This window comes from Diabrotica undecimpunctata, chromosome 4 (assembly GCF_040954645.1).
Source record: "Diabrotica undecimpunctata isolate CICGRU chromosome 4, icDiaUnde3, whole genome shotgun sequence".
NCBI lineage: Eukaryota > Metazoa > Arthropoda > Insecta > Coleoptera > Chrysomelidae > Diabrotica > Diabrotica undecimpunctata.
Window position 1 is genome coordinate 89,389,769 of NC_092806.1, and position 25,570 is coordinate 89,415,338.

The window sequence follows — 25,570 nt, forward strand, 5'->3', positions numbered from 1 at the left end:
TCATCGGGCGGCTTATCGCCGCCCGTTTTTTCTGTCATCACTTACGCCTTAAAAAACTCTATTATGCTCTCCGTAAATATCAATACCAAAACTAACAACTAATTACACTTATATTTTACAAGAAACAATCACCAGCTAATTCACAAAACTCGAATTCGTCCACCCACCTTTGTAGCGTTTTAAATTTTATAATACGTCCCTGTTCTTTTATCTCGACAGTACGCACAAAGATTGCCATAAAATCTGTTTTTGTCTTTCGTCGTTAAAACGCAATAAACTGGAATATTTAAAAAGTTGTTTCGAGTCCACTAATATAATATTGCAAGTCAGGTATACTGTTTTTCTAAGACGTATTAACTGAGAATATTTTTTTTTGTCTTTGTTTACATTAATATTCCCCTATTCTCTGTATGTATTGTGAGGTAAAAAAATTTCCAGTTAACCAATTTAAAAGTAAATAATCAAGAAGTTTTTTTGTCGGTTCGTTGCTAAGAAGGAGGTCAAAAAAGGGTAGATTGTTTGTTTTAAGTTTGTAGGCAAAAACTAGCTGTGAGACGCGAGGGGAATTTATTTTGCGTTGAAATTTGTAAAATGTAAGGCATCAAGGAGTGAAGCGTTAGACCTGAGACAGAAAAGATGTTTGAGTAATTAAGAATCGCGAGTCGATTCAAATTCTTTGTGTTATGTTTTAAGACCGGTTAAGGTAATAATACTCGTTGCAATATGGCAGTTTAGAACAGAGTAATCACAGAACTGACTATGGAAATGGTTTGCTTTGTCCCTGTTGGAGAATATGTCCAGATAGAGTCCCATAGATGTTAACAAGTTTTTTTGAAAGTTAAGTGCGAAACAGTGAATCAAGGTAACATTTAACGTATTAATTTTAAAGTAAAGACAGACATTATTTTTGATAATTATTAATAATTGCTTTCGTTAAAATTTAAAAAGATTTTGTAATAAATAATAAATTGTAAATTTTATGGTTTAACTTAGCTGTCATTTTAATTGTTTTTTTTTTAATTTAATGCTAACATATGACAGCTAGCTTCATTTGTTTCGATATTTATTTGTTTTGTTTGTTTAAAAAAAAAGGTTAATCTCTGTGCGGTAACATTTGTAAGTTTTTGTAGTATCTCCAACCCCTTTGTAAACGGAGTTTGTAAACGAACACATGTTTTTTTATTCTGTATTTGGCAACTATTTATATAGTATATTTTTTATGCCACTTATATGTTTGATAACTGTTTGTTTGAGACAGAAATAAATGTTTATTCCATTTCTCTGAACTACTTTGTTTGCTTTATTTTAGAATAATCTCCTAACCCTTTTATGTGTTTTTATTTTAGGGATATTTTTCCTAAATCTGGCCAGTTTAGGATTCTTCGAAGCGGCGTCCTTTCCTTTCAAATAGCTAGAAGTTCTTTTTCTTGTTGTCCCTATTTGCCAAGTGTCCAGGAGATTTGTGTAAGGACCCCTTTATTTCATTTATTGTGTAGATACCCCAATCCGACCCATTTATTTCAACTTATCCACGACCCCAGCTCTCCAACAACCCCCTGAGTGCCGTTCGCATAGTAGCTTTATAGTTCACTTAGTAGTTTATTTTGCTTGCCCTATCTTCGCCCCCATAGTTTCAGTCCCCAATTTTCTACCCCATATTCTTACCCTGAGGTAGGCAAAATAATTTCGTTACACATTGACTAACGAATTCGAACTGATATGAAAAAATGATATGTATAAAGTTCTTGGTCTAATAGTAAAAATGTATACTTCGAAAGAAATTTTATCCATAATATATTTAAAGCTATTGTTAAGCAGTATTTTCAAATATATACGAGCCTCTTCCCATGTCAATTGGCCCAACGTTAGATTGGAAAGTAATCTTTATATTGTTTGCAACAGCGCGGAAAAACTGCACATATGTTGTATTGAACATGGTACTGACGTTCTTTAACCAAGATGTTCTTCTTCTTGGACCTCGTTTTCCTATATATATATATATATATATATATATATATATATATATATATATATATATATATATATATACATATGTTTAAATTCAAATATGCTTGTGTAAACTAGTAAACTAATCAATACATTTGTCCTCCCTGTATTCCTACGATCCCTATAGTACCGCTCGGGGAATGCATCTCGCTAAACTGAAAGTCGTTAAGAGGAAAAGACGCAACCCGACAGTGAACCAATGCACTCATATTGAATTCGTTTTGTTTCGTAAAGTAGTGTAAATCATGGTAATTAGCGGTAAGTTCACCTAGTTTTACCTGAAACCTATAAATTGTTTTTGATTGTTTATTGCAACCATTTAAATTTTGATAATTATTTGCACCTATGAATGATAATAGTTTTTTACTGCAGACTATTCTTTTATTAATTCAATTCCCAAATTTCTATTTTGGCTATATTCTGTATCAAACGTAATTTTAATCTACGGCCGATATATATGGTACGGAAGTACATGTTTTAAAAGTTACATGACCACATGACGGTGGTCTATTAGGACAAAATGATCTATTTCAAAATTAAAAGCATATACTTTTGTAAAGTATTTAGATAAGTACATTTTTTTGGGGGCCTGAAAGGTACTGAAAAAACCAGATTTATTTATGCAAGAAATAGCCTTTTGAGCATAAACCCCGTTCTGATAGACCACCGACGTATATCGGAGTGTTAATCCTAACATAACGGAGGTGGCTCAGGTGGCCGAAGATCGATTTTTACATGTTGTAAATTTGTTTTTTAATGCCATCATGAAATGGAAATTTTCTTCGATAATGTAATTTATATTTTCTAAAAAAAAATGCTCTGTAAAATGGCAGCACAATCGTTTTAAAAGAAAAAAGAAGACGGGGACTCTTTGTAAACTGTGGCTTGTCATTGGTTTATTTTCTTTTGCTTTAACTAGATTGTGCAAAATTAGGTACCTAATTTTATGCAGGATGCAAAAATGACGCGCAAAAACTAAATTACGCTTTAACAACTAAATTATGCTCAAATAGCATAATTATACGCCGATTGGAACACTGCTGTAGCGCCAATGTGTGGTAGGCATCAACGGCAACACCAGTATTGGTACCAATCCCTTTGACGTGCACGCAAAAACCTACAGTCAACGGAAAACTCCTAACGTTGGAGTCAGTTATAAAAACGTTTGCACCAACGTTGGCTCCAACAGTTTTGTCGGTACACACGTTGGACGAACGCTGTTGGGGCCAACGTTGACCCCCATGTGTGGAGCCGGCGTGAGCTTGAAGCCTGTTTTATTGCATAACCGTAACCAATTTTCTTCGGTCCGTTTGGCCCGTTCTGCAAATATGACACAGACATATTGCAATATGAAACTGATTTTAGAAAATATCTGATATGATAGTTACAGATGGAACTTATGTTGAGATTTTAAGTAATTGCTGTTACTTGGCTTGCAGGCTGGGTATACAAAGTTTTGCTGTTTCCTTTGTGAATGGGACAGCCGAGATCGCAAAACTATTATAAAAAGAAATAATGGTCTAAGCGGAAATTTTCTAAACCTGACAAGAAAATGTTAAAACACGCCTTTGGATGATCCTAAAAAGTGTACCTGACACCACTGCAAATCAAGTTAGGGTTGATGAAAAGCTTTGTCAAAGCTATGGACAAGGTTTTTTGTACTTAAAAGAAAAGTCTCCTGGACTAAGTGATGCAGAAATCAAGAGGGCATCAATGTAGGCCACAAACGGCGATTTAAGGAGACTAGACCTTCTTCAGGGACGCAGAGACATAGTTCGGATTTTAATCGTGAGTTCAGTGGTAGTGCTCAAAAGTGTTTCTGGTGTGCTAAAAGACGTCCGCCTTCAGTATGTCCCTATAAGGATTATATCTGCAATTTATGTAACGTTCGAGGACACTTAAAACTGGTATGTAGAAAAAGATTTTTAAATTTATTGGAAGAAGGAACTGAATCATCTGTATTGTGTATATCATCAAATAATGATCCGCCAATTTATATTGATATTAATATTAAAGGTAAAATGTTTAAATTTAAATTAGATTAGGGTGCCGTGGTCTCTGTCCTACATTTTAGTATATATAACAAATATTTTAATACACAACCGTTATCTCAAGTAAATATATCGTTAGTTAATTTTTCGGGAGGCAAGGTTCATCCTAAGGGCAAAATTAACTTACCAGTAACTTTTGCAAAACAAACAAACAATTTGGATTTTTATGTTATGCATCGAGAAACTCCAGCCTTGCTAGGTAGAAATTTTATTAGGTGTTGTAGTATGGGTTTCAGGGAATTAAATTTTATTGAAGCAGATAAAAATAATGAAATAATGGGGTGGTTAATGATAGATTTTCCCACTGTAGGTTCTGACAAATTGGGCACATTTAATAAATTTCAGTTAAAATTTAATATTAAACCAGATGCCAGTCCTAAATTTTTTAAACCCAGAGTGGTTCCTTTTTCTTTAAGAAACAAGGTAGAGATGGAATTAGATAAAATGGTCCAGGAGGGCATTATATCTGCAGTTGAATTTTCGGAATGGGGAACACCCATAGTACCGATTTTAAAAAATGATGGAGGTGTTAGGATTTGTGGTGATTTCAAAATAACTATCAATCCTTTTATCGAAGCGGATAAATATCCGTTACCCCGGATCGATGATTTATTTGCAAAGTTACAGGGTGATCAAGAGTTTTCTAAAATTGACCTGAGTCAAGCTTATCAGCAAGTTGTGATTCATCCAGATTTTCAGAAATATACGGTTATTAGTACTCATAAGGGATTATTTGCATTTAATCGGCTACCGTATGGAGTTGTATCAGGTCCATCCCAGTTCCAACGTATTATGGAACAAATATTTCTCAATATGCCAAGTATATATATTTTTTTAGACGATATTCTAATTACGGGAAGGAATAGGGAAGAACACACTAAGAATTTGTATAAAGTTTTAGCGATTTTACAAGAATGTGGTCTTACAGTAAAAAAAGAAAAATGTACGTTTTTCGCGGAATCAGTATCTTATCTTGGATTTATAATTGATAAAAGGGGCTTGCATAAAAGTCAAAATAAAATTCGGGCTATTGAGGAAATGCCAGAACCTACGAATGTCACACAACTAAAATCGTTTTTGGGAAGTATAAATTATTATAATCGATTCATTCCAAATCTCCCAAACATTGTTCATTGTTTATATAAGCTTTTAAAACAAATTGTAGTTTGGCACTGGGATGAAGAATGTCAATTAGCTTTTGACACTATTAAACAAATGTTAGGTTCAGATCTAGTATTAGTTCATTACGATCCAACCTTAGAATTAAATTTGACGGTTGATAGTTCAGATTATGGGATCGGAGCTGTTCTCTCGCATTGTTTTAAAGATGGTAGCGAGAATCCAATCTATTTTGCTAGTAGAATGCTTAGCGATACCGAAAAGGCTTATTCGACTCTAGATAAAGAAGCAACGGCTATAGTGTGGGGAATCAAACGTTTCTACCAATTTTTATATGGGAAGAAATTCAATTTAATTACAAATAACAAGGCATTAGTATCAATTTTTGGCCCTAAAAATGGGATACCGGTTACGGCGGCCAATAGATTGCAGCGATATGCAGTATTTTTAAGTGGTTTCAATTTTATTATAAAGCATGTATCGACACAAAAAAATGTAGCAGACTTTTTGTAGATTGCCTTCAAATAAGTCGATAAGACTAGATCCTTTTAAGTTTAACATAGAGGAAACTGTTAATTTAAATTATTTATTAGAAAGCGAAGAAATTCCTATTATTGTGGAGGACATAAGGAAAGAAACAGAATTAGATACGATTTTGTCGCGTGTAACTAAATATGTTATGGCCAAATGGCCAACAAAGGTTGAATTAGAAATTAAACACTACTTCCTTAAACGAAATTAAATATCTATTGAAGATGGCGTCTTATTGTGGGGACACAGAGTAATAATTGTTCCTAGTAAACTACGAAATAAATTACTGAATGAATTGCATACAGCTTACTGGGGTATAGTTAAGATGAAATTATTAGCTAGGTCTTATATTTGGTGGCCATCATTAAATGCAGAAATAGAAGTTCCCAGAAAGAATTGCATTTCTTGTGAGAGCATGCAGGCAGATCCACCTAAGGTTCCTTTGCAAGGCTGGTTCATTCCTCCAAATGTTTGGTCACGCGTGCACATAGATTTTGCAGAAACACGAAAAACTAATTTTCTTATAATTTTGGATGCTTTTTCTAAATGGGTGGAAGTTTGTCCAATGTCTTCAATCACCTCAATGGCTACGATTGCTAAACTTAGGGAGTGTTTTGCTCGTTATAGTTTACCGAAAATACTTGTCAGCGATAACGGCCCGCAGCTAACATCGCAAGAATTTAAGCAGTTTACTTTAATTAATGGTATTAAACATATAACAATATCTCCTTTTCAGCACATTGCAACGGTGCTGCTGAAAATAGCGTTAAAACAGTCAAGCATTTTTTGTTAAAAGATATTTATTTATCATTGTCTAAATTTTTATTAACATATAGGAACACAGTGCACCTGTCGACAGGTACTTCTCCCACTAAGATATTTTGTGGAAGGGCTTTGCGAACGCGTCTAGGTTTAATTAAACCTGATGATTTGCAAAAACAACAATCAAACCCAGTTGATTTAACACAAAATTAGACGTAACTTGATGCAAGCGCAAGAAAATAATAAATATTATAGAGGGAGGAGACAGGTAGAGTTTGTAGTGGGGTATATCGTTTTAGTTAAATATTATAGAAACACCAAGGTGTCGTGGTGCAAAGCAAAGATTTTACGAATTTTAGGTAGAAGAGCATATTTGGTAAATCCGTTAGGTAGTAAACTTACGTGGAAAAGACATTGTAATCAAATTAAAATAGTTTTTAATAGTAATTTGGAAGGTATTACATTTGCGGAGACGTTGCACGATAGTTCAGAGGAAAATAATATTCAAAATAATGGCATCCCACATAGACATACAATAAGATCTAGAAAAGAACCAAAACGTTTTGGTTTCGAAATATAGTATTTAAAAGTTTAGTTTTGTTGTGTTCCTAAATTTAATGAAAAGTAGTTATTGCTAGTTATCGCATTATATTTTAGTTAGATTACAGGTAAAAGAATAAACAGTTGTGTTTGATATGTAGTCAAATAAAGATTTGTTTTGGGTTCATCCAAGTGTTTTTGTACCAAACATTACATATACCTATATTGAAATTTCAAAAATACGTAACAATAAAAAATACATTAGGGAATTTTTAAAGAAAACCTTAGGTGATAAACTATTTTTGAAATCCACAAGGAAACTACGTTCCTGTAGCTCGCTGTAACACAAAAAATTTATTTAAAAATACTTTATAAAAGGTATATAATTAAAACACTCTATCGGGCTACATCACAGAACGTTTTAGGTGTAAAGCTAGTTCGCGTCCGTAGTAGAATACTACACGTGCACCCTGGGTAACACGTACTGCAGACGATCTACAATTAAAAAACCGTGGCCAAATCCCTGGATACACACTAATAGCTTCAATCAACCACGCTCAGTACGGTATCACGACTTATTATAGAGCAGACATCAAACATTACAGTACATGTCACTCTTACTCGACACAAGAGATTTTTATACTTGCTGTGAAAGTAGACAAATATATACAAACCATCGAATGCTAAATGGCCACAAAACGTACTTTCTACATTTTCTCACCCGACAATATACACTCGAGACTTTAACAGCCACCATACTACACGGGGATATAACCAATGTAACCAACAGGGAAAACAAATCGTCGAATGGGCTGAGTTTCACTATCTCAGACTTTTATACGAGGGAAAACAGAAACCCACCTTCCATTCTGCAAGATGGCAAAAGGGCTACACTCCCGATCTCACGTTTATATCTTCTAGCGAAAGGGGCTCAAAAAACGACTTTAAGAACGCCACAAGGGAAGTTCTCGATAACTTTCCTAGATCCCAACATAGACCAATAATTATAACATTGGGCACCACCATCCCTATTATAAATTCAATCAAGGCAAGGTGGGAAGAGTTTAAATTCCAACTTGAAAGTGATATAAGACATATCAAACCAGAGGTCCAAAATTATGAAAGATTTGCATAACTGATGATTAGCTGTGCAAAAAAGCACATCCCACGTGGAGTTACCAAATCCTACATCCCATGCTGGAACTACGAGTATAAAGAACTACTTAATCAGTATGAGAAATCTGGAGATCCTGAAGTTGGTGAACAACTCTTAGAAACCCTAAATTCCGCGAGAAATACAAGGAGGGAAACTTTGGAAAATCTCAATTTCACACACAGTAGCCGCACCGCATAGAACCTTGTAAGGAAACTAGACTCTGGCACAAACAACGCTAGAGAAAACTCTACAGCCCCAAAACCCGAAGACATAGGCAAAACGCATAGCCAACCTTTCAAAACCAGTAATAGAAAAAAATCATAAAAGAGAAGTTAGATTTCAGTTGAAAGAAGCCAAAATTGCTCAACAACAAAGCCTACCAATAATGAAGCCTATCGAGCCAGAAGAACTTGCAGAAGCTCTAAAATTAATTAAATGCCGCAAAGCCGCAGGAGTTGACAACATTTATCCTAAATTTATAAAACACATTGGTCCAAATACCAGTAAGTGGCTTCTTGAATTTTACAATAAAATATTGACTAAGCAGAAGTTTCCAAATTCCTTAAAAAAAAGTAAGATCATCGCAATATCTAAACGTGGGAAAGACCCTGAACTACCTGAGAGCTACAGACCAATCGCTCTTTTAAGCGTCTGCTATAAGATGTTTGAGAGGTGGAAAGTTTCGAACGTAGATTTGAGGTTCGAATCGGTTTGTAAATGCCCCTTTGTCCGCTTCTTGTCGATCGAAGATAATAGGTATAATAAAAGGTTGAAGTTGTGGAGTAGAAGTGTTGATTTATTGACAGCTACTGGTAATTACACAATATGATGTTCGTTAGGTAACTACTTATGATTGACTGTGTTCAAATGAGCTCAAATCCCCAATTTATAATCTCACAAATATTTCATACCTAAGCACAGAGGTTATTGCTTCCTATCATACCATACCAATTTTGAACTATTAGCTTACATTACAATTTAATCTAGGCCATCATTGCAACACTTAGGAAGTTCAATTAGAAAAAATATATTATTCGACAATTCATTAACGGGTGAATGGACTTTAATTATTAAAATATTACTCGATATCAATTTCACAATGTCACTTATACACGGTGAAACTATAATAGATTAAGAAGTTAAAAATAATGTGAGATTACAAATTAAGGGGTTAATTTGTGATTGAACATATTGGCCACTATATAAAAAACAAACAGACGACCAATAGAAATATTTAAAACATATAAAATATAAAATAATAATATAACAATAATCATAACACTAATTCACTCGGTTTTTGAATTATTATCTCACCCGAGCAGTGCTACCTATAATTTGATTATTTAGAATTCATGTTTCAGCTAAACTATCTAATTCATATCTAAGCTCATTAAGTGAAACGGATCTAGGAGGGGCTTTCCTTAAAGTACTACTTAAATTTGGTTGTGATAAAGTATGTCTTCGAGGCGCTGGATGAGGTTGGATGCAAGAACCTTGATGCCTTTGTTTTCTGGCTCTATTGGAGTGTCGAAAATATCTGACTACCTTCCATGTAATGACAATCAACATAACAATGAATAAAGTGACTAGTCCCGTGGTTAAATGAGGAATCCACTGATGGTTAGCAATGGTTTTCCACGTGTGTTCGGATATATCTTGGTCAAACTGCTCTGCCTCAAGTACAATATTTGGCAACTCATCTTCCCGAATATCTATATTATGTTTATGATTGTTGTTCTGCCTTACGATTGGCCTCTGCATAAGCTCTTCAATGGGACTGACGGGAGTCTTTAAATAGCTTCCAATTGCTGTTTCCAATCCGTTACTGGATGTGAGTAACGTTATGTTTCGAGTCTGAGCAACGCATTTTGGGGACAGTTTTATAAAACTCGTTTGATCGATTATATGTTCAGATCGAGAACCATCGCACATTATAGCTAAATTTATAGCGTATGGTGGAATGACTAACCACAGGTTCGGTGTACTTATTTTCAACCAACTGGCTTCCTTTATCGTGTATTCTATTATATTGCAAGTGGTATTGGTAGTTCTATCATATAATTCATTTAAGATACAGTTTGGCTGAGTATCCATATTAATGATTCCCATTGGTGAACATGCCAACTCTCCTTTGTTTAATTCTATACGCCTTCCTTTATCTTCATATGTCACTTCAAAATAATGTAAGTTATTGTAATCTACTGCAAGTAGATTCCTTGGGACCAACAACGAGCACACAACACCACCTCTCACCGACAACGGAAGACCTGTGACTCTCAGTAGGTTGTATCTAGTGCTGTCAATTATTAGGAAATAGCCAATAATGACGACGTCTCCTTCTTCATTTTGTACGACCGTATCTATTATTGGCTGCCTTCTTATATCTACTCCTTGTGGAAGGAACCTTGTAGCATTCGAAATGATTGACTCTATTTGTCCAGGTTTTATAATATCTATGAAGTGTCCATGATTGTAATGAAGATTTAATATTTTTTCGTATGTGTTCGAATATTCTTTTGCATATTCCATTGCACGGTTATAAGTCGTTTAAACTTTAAGTCGTATGTACTCTTTCTCTAATGTGTCAGCTCTATATGAGACATCACTTAGCCCCTTAGACATTTCCTTAGTTCCGTTTATCAGTGCTTCTCGGAACCTATTTAGATGCCCGTTTATTCTTTCTTCTGTAGAGTTAATCGAGGCTATTGTTTGTAACATCAGCTTCGTCTGATGTTTTGAATTTTTTATTAGATCCCTCTGATTTTCGTCCAAAGAATCTATGTCCCTGTATACTTCATCATTTACCCCAAATACTGATGTGAGGACTGTTCCTAGAAGACCCCTCTTCGGCCTTCTTTTGACTTCCAGATCTAAAGCTCGACTTATCATTTTTGCTCGTTCTTGTTCCTCTTTTAGCTGGCTCGATAGTGAATCACAATTTATTATATTGCTTGTCTTACACATATCTTCCAGCGTTTTTACCATTGAATTTATGTATACATCGCTTAGATGCTCTGAATATAATCCGGGGGATGGGGTATAAATTTTGTACAAATCTGCATTTGATGGCTTCAAAAATACTAAAAATAAGATGCAAAACATAAATTTTCTCCACATACTACGTGCTCTATTTGTCTTTCGTGATGTTGGCTCTCATACTATTGGTATTAACTTGTGTATAGGACGAGTAATTACTTTTCCGTTCGCTTTTTGAACTGTTGCGACTCTTGTTAAACCTTCGGCTCCGGGATGTGTTTAGATTATCTTCGCTAGTGGCCATTTCCCCGGCGAGGTGTCATCCTCCTTTATTATCACCACTTCTTCTTTTTCTAGGTTTGTAACGGGTTTTTGCCACTTATATCGCTGTTGTAGATTTGACAAGTAGTCATGTCTCCAACTGTTCCAAAAATCTCTTTTTACTTTTTCTAGCTGCCTCCACCTTTGTGGCATATTCGTGTATGTGCTCAACTCTTCCTCCCTATTTGGCGAAATTAGTTCTCTCCCAATTAAAAAGTGTCCTGGGGTTATTATTATTCTGTTCTCCGTATCAGCGCATAAAGGTCGGGAATTCATGCAAGCCTCTATTTGAGCTAGCACTGTGCTTAGCTCTTCGTATGTTAACGAACTATCCCCAATTACTCTCTTCAAGTGATATTTCATAATTTTAACAGCACTTTCCCATAAACCTCCAAAATGTGGCCCATAGGCTGGTGTAAAGTGCCAATGCGTTCCTAATGTTGTTAAGGAGTCTGTTAATGATGCCTTCACTTTCTCACTATTTTGGAATAACAGGTTTGCTGCTCCTACAAAGTTTGTTCCATTGTCACTGTATATATGACTGCACTGTCCCCTTCTTGAAGTAAATCTTTGTTGTCATATCGCTTACTATTTCTACTTCTTGAAGTAAATCTTCGTTGTCATATCGCTTACTACTTCGAGATGTACAGCTTTTGTGGCTAGGCATACAAATACTGCTATATATCCTTTATAGCTCTTGTACCCTCTTCCTTTGGTTGCTCTTATTTTGATTGGTCCGGCGTAGTCTACACCAGTATTTGCAAACGGATGAGCTTGGTTTACCCTCGCTCTTGGTAAACTTCCCATTAATTGTTGAGCCGTTTCGGCCTTGTATCTTTTACATTTAACACAAGTGTTTATTTCTTCTCGCACTACTCTTTTTCCGTGCGTGATCCAAAATCTTTTCTTTAAGTAGTGCAGAGTTTGTTGTAGGCCCCCATGCAACGTTTTTGTATGGTAATGTTGTATTATTAGTTTACTTAATTTGCTTTTGTGAGGTATTATTAAGGGATGCTTTTCATCATGTGTTAACTCTGAGTTCTGAAGTCTCCCTGTTACCTGTAATATGCTATGGTTATCCACATAGGGTAGTAAGTTTAGTAGTTTACTTCTCCCGTTAAGTGGTTTTCCACTCTTTAGCGTTTTTATGTCTTCTGCATAATATAATTCTTGAGTATTCTTTATTACTCTTTGCAAGGTATTTTCTAATTCGTGAGGGGTGAGTTGTTCATGTTCTACCTCTCTTTTTTTGCATTTGTCTGCAAATCTAATGCAGTGAGATAGTACTCGTTGCATTCTATTTAAATTTGAGAATCTTTCGCAGATGTCACTAATCTTGACGGTTGTGTTAGCTATTATTTCTATTCTTTTTTTCTCTTCGTCGGTATCCAATCTCTCTGGTAGTGGAAACCTAATATTTGTTTGATTTAGCCAGATTGGCCCATTCCACCATAGTGTAACGATAAGATTACTTTATCGTTACTGAGAAATTTAAAATAACTTAATTCTGCCTGTAAGGTATGCAACCAACTATACATGTAATCGTATTATCAATTGTTTATCAATTGGTCAAACTGCTTACCTGCCGTTTCCGCTTAGCTTGGAACTGACGGAAGCCAACGATTTTAAAAGTGTAAGAACTCACTTTATATCCAACCTTTGAACGGGGTAGAGAATTGATTGATACTCCAGCGACTAACGCCACGAGGTTTTCAACTTATCAGGAAAAATTTCAAGTTATTCAGAGGTCAATTTAAGTTACAGAAGGCGTTTTTTTGAGTATTAGAAGTTTTTGGGAAAAGAAGATTTTGGTTTAATTAGTGAAATATTGTTGCGTTGGTCGCTGGAGGAAAAAGGAATATAAAGTCAATCAAGATTATTTTGAATTTGGGGGTAATGAATTCCATTTAGTTTAGTTGGAGTTTTTTTTTATTATTCCTGATTAGTGGAGTAGCTGTTCAGTTTAGTACTAGAAGAGTGTGCTTATAGCTTTCACCCGGACTAGTCCCAGCGGAGTAAGGTGTCCGGAAGAAGAACCTTCTCGGTTTGAGAGTAGTCAGGTTCCTTTTTTTATGTTTTCCTACTATTTTAAAAATAAGCTACCTTAAATTTTGTTTAAACTTTTAGTGAGTGAACGAACCAAAACTTAATAATAATTTTAGTCAATTTTTCATAATTCATATTTTCGTATTATTATTTATATAACATTCAATTTTTTTTTTTCTTAATATCATTTGTTCATTTTTGTCATTAAATATTTTAGATATATATATATATATATATATATATATATATATATATATATATATATATATATGTATGTATGTATTAGTTATAACAGGGTAGGGGTGGATAAGAATACAATTTTTTGTAAGGTCATTTGTGCACAATGGTCCATTTGTATTTCTACAGCCCTACTGGTAACATCACCAATTCGTCTAGGATCTGTTCCTTTCTGAACAGACCAATTTCTATACATCTACAGGTTATCTGATTGGAATCAACTTAGAAATTGTCACACTGATACATTGTGTTAAATATAGGGAGGGGTTATAGTTGTTTAAATATGTAGAAATGTTGGTTGTCATTAAATTTTGCTTTAATTCATAAATAAAACTTCATACTTTTCTAGTAAATTAGGGAATGTAAATATATTGTATATATATCTAAAAAAGGGTCAATAGGATTATATATTATAAGAGTATTTAAAATTAAATATATATATATATATATATATATATATATATATATATATATATATATATATATATATATATAACTTTGTTAAGGGGATTTTCATGTAGGGTATTTAAGTTAAATTGAACATTACAGGGTTTACAGGTTTTCTATTTTATTATTATTAAATTTGGGTTATAAGTAATAATCTGTTTTATTAAACCACCTTCTTCTTTTTTTTTAATAAGGTTATATCTAGTTACAGAAAACATAGTTAGCAGCAGCAATAAAGTCACTAGGTGAAGTGTTTGTTAGACTAAGAGTCCAGTAAACATCTTCCCTGGCGCCCAAATCATTCTTCTCTCCTATGTTCCTGTTGTCAGTACTTACTCTTAGTTCGTTTTGGTTATTCTTATATTTTCTTAGTTAATATACATCTTTTCTATTCTTTACTGTTTTCTCAGGGCATGCAAATAGGCCTAACCCTACCTTGAGTATCAACTGGCCAGTCTCAAGCATACCCAGCTAGCCGAACTGCATTCAGTTTCAACTTTTATTTTAATTTAGTTTCAAACTTATCTTCACACTACCCTACAGATCTTATAACATCAGGGACCTTGTCCCAAATGATCTGCCTACTATTTGTTACAGTAGCGTCCAAAGTGGATCAATATAAATTTGTTACAATAGGTCCATCCGCACTAAGTCCTTTGCTTTTATCCCTCTAGATAAATAGTCTGCTGGGTTTTCTTTTGTACCTACTTTAAACCAGCGATTAGGTTGTATGGTGCCTGTTATTTCCGTTACTCTGTTCGCTACAAACGTTTTCCATCTATTTGGTTGTCCTTGTATCCACGCCAGAGTAATTGTGGAATCAGACCATGCATATATTTCCACATCACTGCGATTTAGCGCTTGAATTGATCTTTTCATGAGTCTGCTAAGCAGCAATGCTGCACACAATTCTAACCTCGGCAGTGTTGTTAAACCTTTACCTGGTGCAACTTTTGTTTTGGCTACTATAAGGCTTGTTTTTACCTCAGGACATAATGTTCTAGTATATATTACTGCTCCGTATCCTTTTCTATTCTATTTTCCCTGAATTGGTAAGATTATTTTACCTAGGTATTACTATCTCTTCGAGGTGTTTTAGCTGTGAGTATTACTCAATCCATCGTTTTTTATCAGAATTATCTAATTCTTTGTCCCAACTTATCCTTTTTGTCCATAAATCTTGTATTAATATTTTTAATTGCATTATCACTGGCGCAATCCATCCTAATGGATCATATATTTTTGCTATTTCCGATAACACCAGCCTCTTTGTTATTTTTTTATGTTCGGTTATAGTTATTTTAAATGTAATTACAACCGGTTCAACCGGTAACCAGTGGATCCCTAGCGTTTTATGTATCTCTTCTGTGTCTAACGTTTTGAGATCGACACTTTTTAGATCCTCCGGTATAATTTTCATTAAATCTTGACTATTACTAAGCCATTTTCTTATGAGGCTACATCAGCGCGTCATCACTATTAATTCGAGAAATAGTAGCCGCACCGTCTTTCGAAAGTTCTGCGAACCTTTGGCAACAGTGCGTCTGCAGTACGTGAGACTATCAAAAAGGAAGGCACAATATTGTGATAATTATAATTAGTTCGGATCGGATTTAAAAGCATAAAGAAATGCAAAAAAAAAAGCATTAAGATTTTATGAAAATATTTTATTATTTATTTATTATACAAAAAAGAATAAACATAAGCCTACAAATTTTATTATTTAGCCTATATTTATATTATAAAACATCTTAGCTTAAGAATTAGTAAGTACCTATCATAAATTTAATAATAATATACAGTGTGTTCCAATGAAAATTTGACCCCCCCCCCCCCATAAACTCAGAAACCAAGAGTTTTTTCAAAATAAAAAAAAACTAGTCAATTTGTATTGGGCGCGGGACGAATTTTCATGCAAAATTCATGCCCTCAAATGTAACTCCCTACTGCCACGCATCAACCCCCAGTTTTTTTTTAAATAGCAAGTGTGGTCGAGTGGCATACCATCTGAAAGGTATTTTTTTCCTCTACACGATACTTTTTTTTTAATTTACGAAATAACTTTGAAGATAATTTTGGCTAATTTATTGGTTGAACATCAGTAATAACAAAAAACATAAAATTTCATTAAATTCACCAATTTAATGTTCGAAATGACCTCCTGTGACCTCCATACAATAATACAGTATATTTTCAAAGCCTCTTCGTACATTTGCAAATACCTTCGGTGTGAATAATGGGCATTCTGTTACAATTATTTGTCGCAACTCTGCAATATCTACAGGCGGAGTGGCGTATATTTTTGATATTAGGTGTCCCCACAAAAAAAAATCTAAAGGCGAAAGATCCGGTGTCCGATCCGCTCTATTGGATCCCTTCTGACAATCCAGCGCACTGGAAAACGTTGATTCAAAAATTGTCTTACGCGTATGATAATGTGGGGATGCCTTGTCCTGTTAGAAAGTCATTTTATTGTTTAAAAGATTACCATCAGATTCCAATGTGTCAGTGATCAGCGGATAAATACTATTCTATTATCCTTCGGACACTTAGGTTCAGGCAGAATACTGAAATAAATTTAAAATAATATAAGACAAAATTGTTTCGTTACACTTTGTTTTAATATAAATAATAGTAAAAGTAACAATAATAACTTTGAATGTTATTTTAAAACAATCTTTACTATTATCAACACTGTCGATAATGCTCACTATGGGGTCAACCTAGTTGCTAGTTGCAGTCAGGTTGCGTGTCAGTTTGAATGTTGTTAGTTCCACTAAAAATATAACTGGTAAATTCCACAAAATTAATGTAGATACTTGCATCATGGTATTTTCAATATTTTGAAAAATTGGACGATTACTATTCCTGTAAGAACATGTTTATTTTACTATGTTAAACAGGGTGCTCCAAATATCTGTTTTCTTTTTGTTACGGCTAAATATTGACATACAAATACATGATTAATGGCAAGAATACTTTGGTTTTTGCTTAGTGAATGCACAAGCAGTCGCAATATATCACCTAAATTAATAATGTATACATCTAAACAAATGAAGTATAAAGGAAATACTACCCTCTACTTTATTTACTCAGATTTATTACCAATTTCATTTTCATGGGAAACCACTTTTCACACCTTTTATTTACGACAACAGTAGATTGCTTATAATTACATTATTAAAATTTGTGGTGGCTCTAATTTCGATTTTCGAATCATTTTAGCACGGTTTTTACTGGACTTTTTAAAGTCCAGTAAAAACTGAAAGTTACAGCCCTTTGAAGTTACAAAATAAAAATTGTTTTTTTACATTTTCTCCTAAACTACTTGACATTTTGTAATAAAAATGGACACGTTACTTTCTTGTTCTGAAAGCATTTTTCATACAAAAGAAACAACAAAATCTAAGCGCACAGAAAAATTTTAAGGGGTGTGTGCAGCCATAAATCTCCCCAAACTTTTGAGTACTTTCAAGTCATATGAATTTTGTGGCATCATGTGTTCAAATAAACACAGTATTTTTAAAACTTATTTGCCTCTTATCATTTTTTCGAAAAACTAGTTTTTTCCTAGTTGGCCATAAAATTACAATTAGTTTCTACGGATACAATAATTACAAACAGTTCCATCAATAATAGTCAATAATTTGAAGCTATCATTTATTCTGTGAATAGGATTAATATTAAACATTTTGATATTACAATGGCCTACACATTTCAGGAAATGGCAGATATGTATTTAACTTTGGGTAAGTTGGATCAGATTAAATTATGATTTCAATAAAGTATCGGGAATATCGTAAGTGAATGTCAAGGAAATAGTACAGCCGCAAGGAGTTATGCAGTAAAATACCTAAAATCGAAATGCACCCGATAGACGATTATTTCTGACCATTGATCATCGTTTACGAGAAACGGGTACATTCCAACCGCAAGTTATTGGTTGAAGATTATCCTAAGAGGATTGGATTTTGCGATTAGTTGTAAATGGAAAACACTCGAAATGTTAATTTTATTAGAAATATTTTGTTTACCGACGAGGCTACCTTCAGTAGAAATGAAATAACAAACCATCATAACGAGCACATTTGGGCCGACGAAAGTCCTCACGCCAAAAAAACCACTCATCACCAAAGGACTTTCAAAGTTAATGTTTGGCAGGAATTGTGGATAACAATCTAATAGGCCCAATATTTCTTCCCAACAATTTAAATGGTGATAATTATTTGCAGTTCTTGGCAAAAGATTTACAAGAGTATTTGGAAGAAGTGAATATTGCAATAAGGCAAAATATGTGGTTTCTACAAAATAGCGCTCCACCGCGTTACAGTAATGAAGTCCGGGAATACCTTTGCAGGCAGTATCCTGGTCGGTGGATTGAAAGAGGTCGTGACGGACCTATTTCTTGGCCACCCAGAAGTCCAGATCTTAATCCCATGGACTTTTGCTTTTAGGGGTTTATGAAAGAGAAAGTGTATTCTGTAACAATAGAGGACGAACAACAATTGAGGGTTAGAATAATTGAAGCTGCAAATCAATTTCGTCAGAAAAATATGGTTTTTCAGCGCATTCGGTTTTCCTTATTAAAACGATACCAAATGTGTATTGAAGAAAATGGGGGTCATTTTGAACATTTATTGTAATATCATATTTATAGAGGTTATAAAGATTTTTTGTACTTGTTAATTCATTTAAGCCATTTATTTAGTTGCACGTAATTTTTAAAGGTTAATGAAAAGGGCGGTAACTCAATAAAAACTGTTTTTTGAAAAAAGTGATAAGAGGCAAAAAATTTTAAAAATAATGTGTTAAACTAATTGTTTTGTATAAAACTTAATGAAGTCGCTGGTTAAATGATAATCGATAAATAATAATAACGAAAAAATGAAATAATTTGTTTGTAAGTAAATTAGCGAAAAATACCAAATGTTCGTAAATAGATATGTAAAATAAAATGCAATTCAAATAACAATTGGCAGATTTAATATCTTATTGTCAATTCTATATGAAATTCACTTACCTTTTGTCTGTGGTTGGGCCTCGCTCGGAGTCTAAGGTCTAAGGGTAAAAAATGGGATGCACACCCGATGCTGGTTTTCTTGCGTCTTTTCACGATGAGAGGTTCTTGTAGAGTGGCCGATCATACGAAACAAAATATGTATGTACGCGAATCCATTGGGGTAGTTCTTCTGTTCTTAGGACCTCCGTGAATAGCCGTAAATTAAGCTTAAAGTGGCATTTTAAATTTTCTACACAAAGAATGGGTACGTTTCCTTAAGGACTCTTTTGTGTTTGGGTTGACAAATGTTTCCCAAAAACATGTTGTTTTCAGACAAGTGAATTCTCAGAACTTGACAATAATTAATCAGCCAATTTGAGTTCGAGAATTTAAAGGATGAACTAAAGCCATATTATACTTAGCTAATATACTATGATTGAATAAAAGATTTAAAACTAAATAAGGTCATATTCTGAATATTAAAAATAAAATATTTAAATCAGTCTTGATACTTTTCCAAACATTCTCCGCCCCAAAAGAATGTTTTTTAAAAACAACTACAATGATAAGGATAAAAAACAAACACTTAACTATTAATATAATAACAATAGAAATGAAGAAAAATATAGTTGTTAACAAATAGGTAGTGGACAGATCTTGACCACCGGACGTTGTAGGATGCCATCTGAAGCTGTCCTCAGACTAACAACGCGTACAATACCGTCGGTGCCGTAATGCAACTCAATGATTCTGGCCAATTGCCAGCGAAGAGGAGGCTGTTGTTCATTTTTTATGAGGACTAGAGAACCTTTAATGAGAGATGGGGTTGGACTATGCCATTTAGATCGCTCTTGAAGAGAATGAATATACTCTTTAGACCATCTTTTCCAAAAGTCCCCTCTTATCCTTTGGATTAACTGCCAACGATTCAGACGGTTAATCTTTAAAGCGCTTAGATCTGGATAGGGAATTGAATCCACTAAGGGTTCAAAAACTAAAAAATGACCAGGAGTCAGTGCCTGCAAGTCATTAGGGTCAAAGCTTGCTGCACACAAAGGACGGGAGTTAAGAACTGCCTCCATTTGAGTCATAAGAGTATAGAACTCTTCATAAGTCAAAATTTGTGTACCCAAAACACGATACATATGGTTCTTGAATGATTTGACCCCAGCCTCGGCTAACCCATTAAAATGAGGGGCACCGGGTGGATTAAAATCCCAGGTAATAGAAAGAGTCTCAGCAGCAGATTGAGCTAGTTTAATGATTTCGTTGCTGGCTCCCTTAAAATTGGTACCTTGATCACTCCTAATGGTTAGGCACTTACCGCGTCGAGATACAAATCTACGAAAGGCAGCCAAAAAGGACTCAGAACTAAGATTTGAAGTTACTTCCAGATGAATGGCCTTTGTACTCGTACACACGAATACACAAACATATCCTTTATATGTTTTTGCACCTCTATGTTTGGACATTAATAACGAGAATGGTCCTGCAAAATCCACACAAACAGACAGGAAAGCACGTAACGGAGTAACTCGGACAGTTGGCAAGTTTGCCATAAAGGGGTTGTAAGATTTAGGTCGGCATCTAAAACAACGAATGCACTTCGACAAACAGGGATGAATGGCACTTTTCGGAGACAGAATCCAAAAACGTTGAAGCAATAAATAATGCATAGCCTTTAAACCAGGGTGCAGATGCGTTTGATGAGTCCATTCGATGATTAAATCGGTGAGACGATGAGTTTTGGGTAATAGCAATGGATGTTTTACATCAAAAGACAACCGAGACTTTTGTAATCGACCCCCTACTTTCAAAAGACCATATTCATCAATAAATGGTGCGAGTTTACGAAAAGGTTTGGGTAACAGCGAATTTTGTTGAATTTTGAGGAAAATATCCGAAAAAACGTCAGCTTGTACGTGCTTAACAATGTATCGTAACGCAGATTCCATCTCTAAATGACTGTTCAGGGAATCGAAAGATGCAGCATTGTTTTTTCTTTGAAGTTTAGCCACGAATTTTAAGACGTAAACCATGACTTTCTGAATTTTTATCAGGGATGAAAATTTTGAAAGTAAAGTAGAGATGATATTATCCGAAATGACCGGTATCAATGATAATACAGTGGGCAATTTTTCTTCTAACATTTCCGTGGAGTGGGAGGAGTGAAAATTAACTTGAGAGGGCCAACACTCCCTTGACTTCGAAAGAAAATCAGGACCACGCCACCAGAGTGAAAATTGTAGTAGTTGTGCCGGTGTCAAACCACGACTAGCACAATCAGCAGGGTTTTGGTTAGATGGCACATAATGCCAAGAAGAACATGGTATAAGTTCTTGTATGTGTCTTACTCGATTGGCAATAAAGGTTTTCCATTTATGCGGAGAAGAATTAACCCAAGTAAGAGCAATCGTGGAATCCGACCAAACATGAATATCGGAAAAAGAAAAGATATGCTTAAAGGACTCTTTAATGAAGGCGACTAGATCCGCCAGCAATACAGCTGCCAACAGTTACAATCTTGCAATAGATTGTGTCTTCAGAGGAGAAACTCGACATTTAGCACACACAAGTACAGTTTCAAATTTATCAGAAGTACTAAATCGGAAACATACAACGCTGGCGTATCCTAACTCTGAAGCATCGCAGAATCCATGAATCTCAACTTAAGAAGATTTATTAAAGCCGAAGTGTCTAGGGATTTGAATGTTTGCAAGGTCAGGTAACTCGGTTTTAAACTGATGCCATACCTGTTGTATTTGTTCAGGTGGTTCATCATCCCAAGATACATTGGATTGCCACAACTGTTGTAGAAGACGTTTGGCCCTTAAAAAACACGGGGAGATGAAACCAAGAGGATCAAAAATACGACTAATTTCCGAAAGAATAGCCCGCTTTGTACAAGTTTTGTCAAGGGGACAGTAAGAATAAGAAAAGACGTCAGTCGACGGGTCCCATTTCAGGCCTAGCACCTTAATAACGGAAGGTTCCTCTTTATCAAACGAACAAGATGTCAGAATATCGGAGCCAAAATCTTGGAGTAGACTGGGATGGTTGCTGGCCCATTTGCCTAGCTCAAAACCCCCGAGCTTTAAAAGTTGAATGAGCTCTAACTGTAGAGAGCGGGTAGATGACAGAGAATCACTTCCTAATAGACCGTCGTCAATATAAAAATGTCGCGTTAAAGCTTGTGAAGCATTAGGGAAACGAGACTCTGCCGACTCAGCTAACTCTTGTAAGGTTTTTAATGCGAGATAAGGTGAAGAAGAAACACCGTACGTAACAGTACGTAAAAAGTATTCTTGGAGAGGTTTAGAAGAATCCGACCTCCAGAGAATTCTTTGATAATTCCAAAATTCTCTGGTTACGTTAATTTGTCGATACATTTGCTTTATATCGCACGTGAAGCAGTAACGAAAATATCGAAAATTAAGTAAAAGCGAAGAGATGTCCTTTTGAAGCTTAGGACCTGTATATAAAGTATCATTGAGAGACACACCTCGAACGTCACGTAGACTGGCGTCGAAGACAACACGAATTTTGGAAACAAGAGACGAATTAACAAGTTGTTTTTTGAAAACTGCGTGATGAGCAAAATAATACGAGGTAGGCGATTTAAAATCGGATTCAGGAACCGGGACCATATGTTGGGAAGTAATATATTCATTCATAAACTCAACATATTTTTCTTTGAGATCCGGAATTTTCTTAAAACGGTTCTCTAACATGCAAAAACGACGATATGCTTGAGAATAAGTATCGCAAAAGACAGGATTGGGTTGTCGAAACGGTAGAGGAACAGAAAATCTGCCTGTTGACTCTCGGAAAGTAAATGCCTTATAAATATTTTCACAAACTTGATCGTCATGGGACAAAATGACAGGTTTAGATATATTTTCGACTTCCCAAAACCTTTGTAAAAGACTATCTATGTTTGTATCCATAGACGTATGTAAAGCGGTAAAATTACAATTTGAAAGATCCGTAGAGACTCGCCCTTGTAGCACATAACCGAAAATGGTTTCTAAAGCGACAGGTTGGTTTGGTTCGCCAAGAATTCGACCAGACTTTAAAAAGAGAGGAACTAATTCAGCACCTATCAGCATGTATATCGGACCCGGTTGATAGAATGTGTGATCTGCTAATTTCAGATCACGTATATGAATAAGATCGTGAGGATTGATAAATACCTTAGGTTGATTTGAACACACCTTTTTCACAATGATTGCGTCCAACGAGAAGATCGGGCCGTCACGATCACACGGTTTAATATGACAGAACGTGGTACCCTGAGTGGTTCACGTCGACATTCCGTTTAGACCTTCCACTGGGATTGATAAATTATTACGGGAAAGACCTAAGCGCCGAAAACAACTATCTGAAATAAAATTAGCCATCGAGCCTGTATCCAGTAGGATACGAACTTTCTGAAAATTACCGTAGATATCTTTAATGTGTATCAAACATGTTGATAATAATACAGACGAGAATGTTAAACGTGATTGTGTGGAAAGGTTAGCGTTTATTAGAGACGTCGGCGCAAAACTAGACGTTGAGGTTTGAGGCGTCTCTAATGTAGGGTTGTGATTCTCATTAGAAGTTGGAATTTGAGGAGGCGGTTGACTGAATAAACAAGATTCGTTGGAACTTGGGTAGAAATGAAGAACAGTGTGATGTCGTGATTGGCAAACCCTACATGTTCCCGAAGAATTACAGTTCACGACGGGATGAGATGTACCCAAACAGTTGAAGCATAAATTATGGCGTTTAACTAACGAGATACGTTCTTGCGTCGTTTTAGCGAGAAAGGATGAACATCTATATAAAGGGTGGACATCAGAACACAAGACACATTTACCCCCTTGATAAGTTACCTTCGTTCGATTGGTGGCACTGACGAAACTAGATGTAAACGGTTTTTTATTAGAATGATGAGCAAATGATCGCGAGTGAGACTGGGTAGAAAGGGTTAATGAATTAAACTGAACAGATTCCAAAGCTATACATTGTCTTTCTAGAAATGAAATCAATTACCTGTAAGTGGGAATGTCACAGCTTCGACTGTTTTCTAATTCAAAATCTGTACGAGTTTTATTGTCCAATTTGTTCGACAACATATTGAATAATAGGAAATCCCATTGCTCAACCGGGAAATCAAGAACACGTAAAGCAGCAACATTTTCCGTGAAAGTATTTAAGAGATTTCTTAAATTAGAAGAAGTGGAATTTTTAATAACCGAAGCGTTGAAAATATCGTTATAATATTGGGTAGCAAGAATTCGTTTATTCTGATACCTTTTCCCTAGAATCTCATAAGCAATCTGATAATTTGCATCGGTCAGGGGAATGCCTTTAATAAGAGCCAAAGGTTTTTGACTAATAGACGTAATAAGAAACCGGAATTTTTCCACATCGGACAAATCGTGATTGTGATGAATTAAACAGGTCAAAAAAACTAGGCCAATCTCGAAAATTGCCTGAAAATGTGGGTATATTAAGCTTTGGAAGTCTAACTGAAGGCCTTGAAGATTGTGCATTGGAATGTGAGGAGATATTCGAAGAAGAAGACGAATCCCTAATTAAAAAATCACTCTTGATGGATTTTACTCCGTAGTATGCCTGATCGGCGGCCACCCTAAACTTATCTTGCTCCGAAAATTCCTCATCGGTTATTGATCCGATGATTAGATTGTGAGCTGTATGGAATTCTTGATAAATAGCATCTATTTCCTCTGCCCTGGCTAAGAATAACGATTTGACAGTATCATCCCTTGAGGCTTGAATGCCTGCCTCATGGGCTTCCCTCAATCTAGAATACGCTGTTTGACGCGCCAAGTTGGCTTTGTTTATTTTGCTGGACATTGTAAGATAAAAGAAACGAAAAAGAGGACAATGCAAACAAAATTAAGCAAATCGAACACTAAAGAAATGCCTTAGATTGAAAGAAGAGAAATGCTCTTCTTGGTTTCAGACAAAATTCTGAACAAACAAGTGAAGTATCGATAAAAAGCTAACTAACGAAAGGTATAGCGACAAAAGAAATCAAAAGAACTGTGTTATTATTATGCAAGACGTAGAGAATAAGTTGGAAAGAGTGATAAAAGTAAAAATCGACACAAAAAAAATGTAAAAATGTAATACAACGTTAATAAATCATAAAAGTGATATATATGAATAATTAATATATGTAATATAAGTCAAAATGTGTAATATAAAAGTACCTATTGATATTATAAATTATAAAAGTCGAAATAAATTTAAAAATTGTTACGTAAATATGACCAAATTTAATTATGTAAATTAAGTCTAAAAATAATGCTGAAGGACCGAAGAAGTTAAATTGAAAAGAAACAAAAAACAATTAATTAAAATGAA

At 34.9% G+C, this 25,570-nt stretch overlaps 1 protein-coding gene across 4 annotated transcripts in view; it reads right to left on the reverse strand.

Annotated features, from left to right (window-relative positions):
* Window positions 1-25,570, reverse strand: part of ocm (over compensating males) — a 302,029-nt gene that overhangs the window by 119,208 nt on the left and 157,251 nt on the right. The window contains exon 4 of one of the 4 annotated variants that reach the window (XM_072529888.1): window positions 16,029-16,760. The exons of the other annotated variants lie outside the window; for them this stretch is intronic. Coding sequence (XP_072385989.1) covers window positions 16,749-16,760 — 12 coding nt within the window. The 3' untranslated portion in view covers window positions 16,029-16,748. Of the gene's footprint in view, window positions 1-16,028; window positions 16,761-25,570 lie in introns of those variants that run through there. 4 annotated transcript variants of the gene reach the window in all.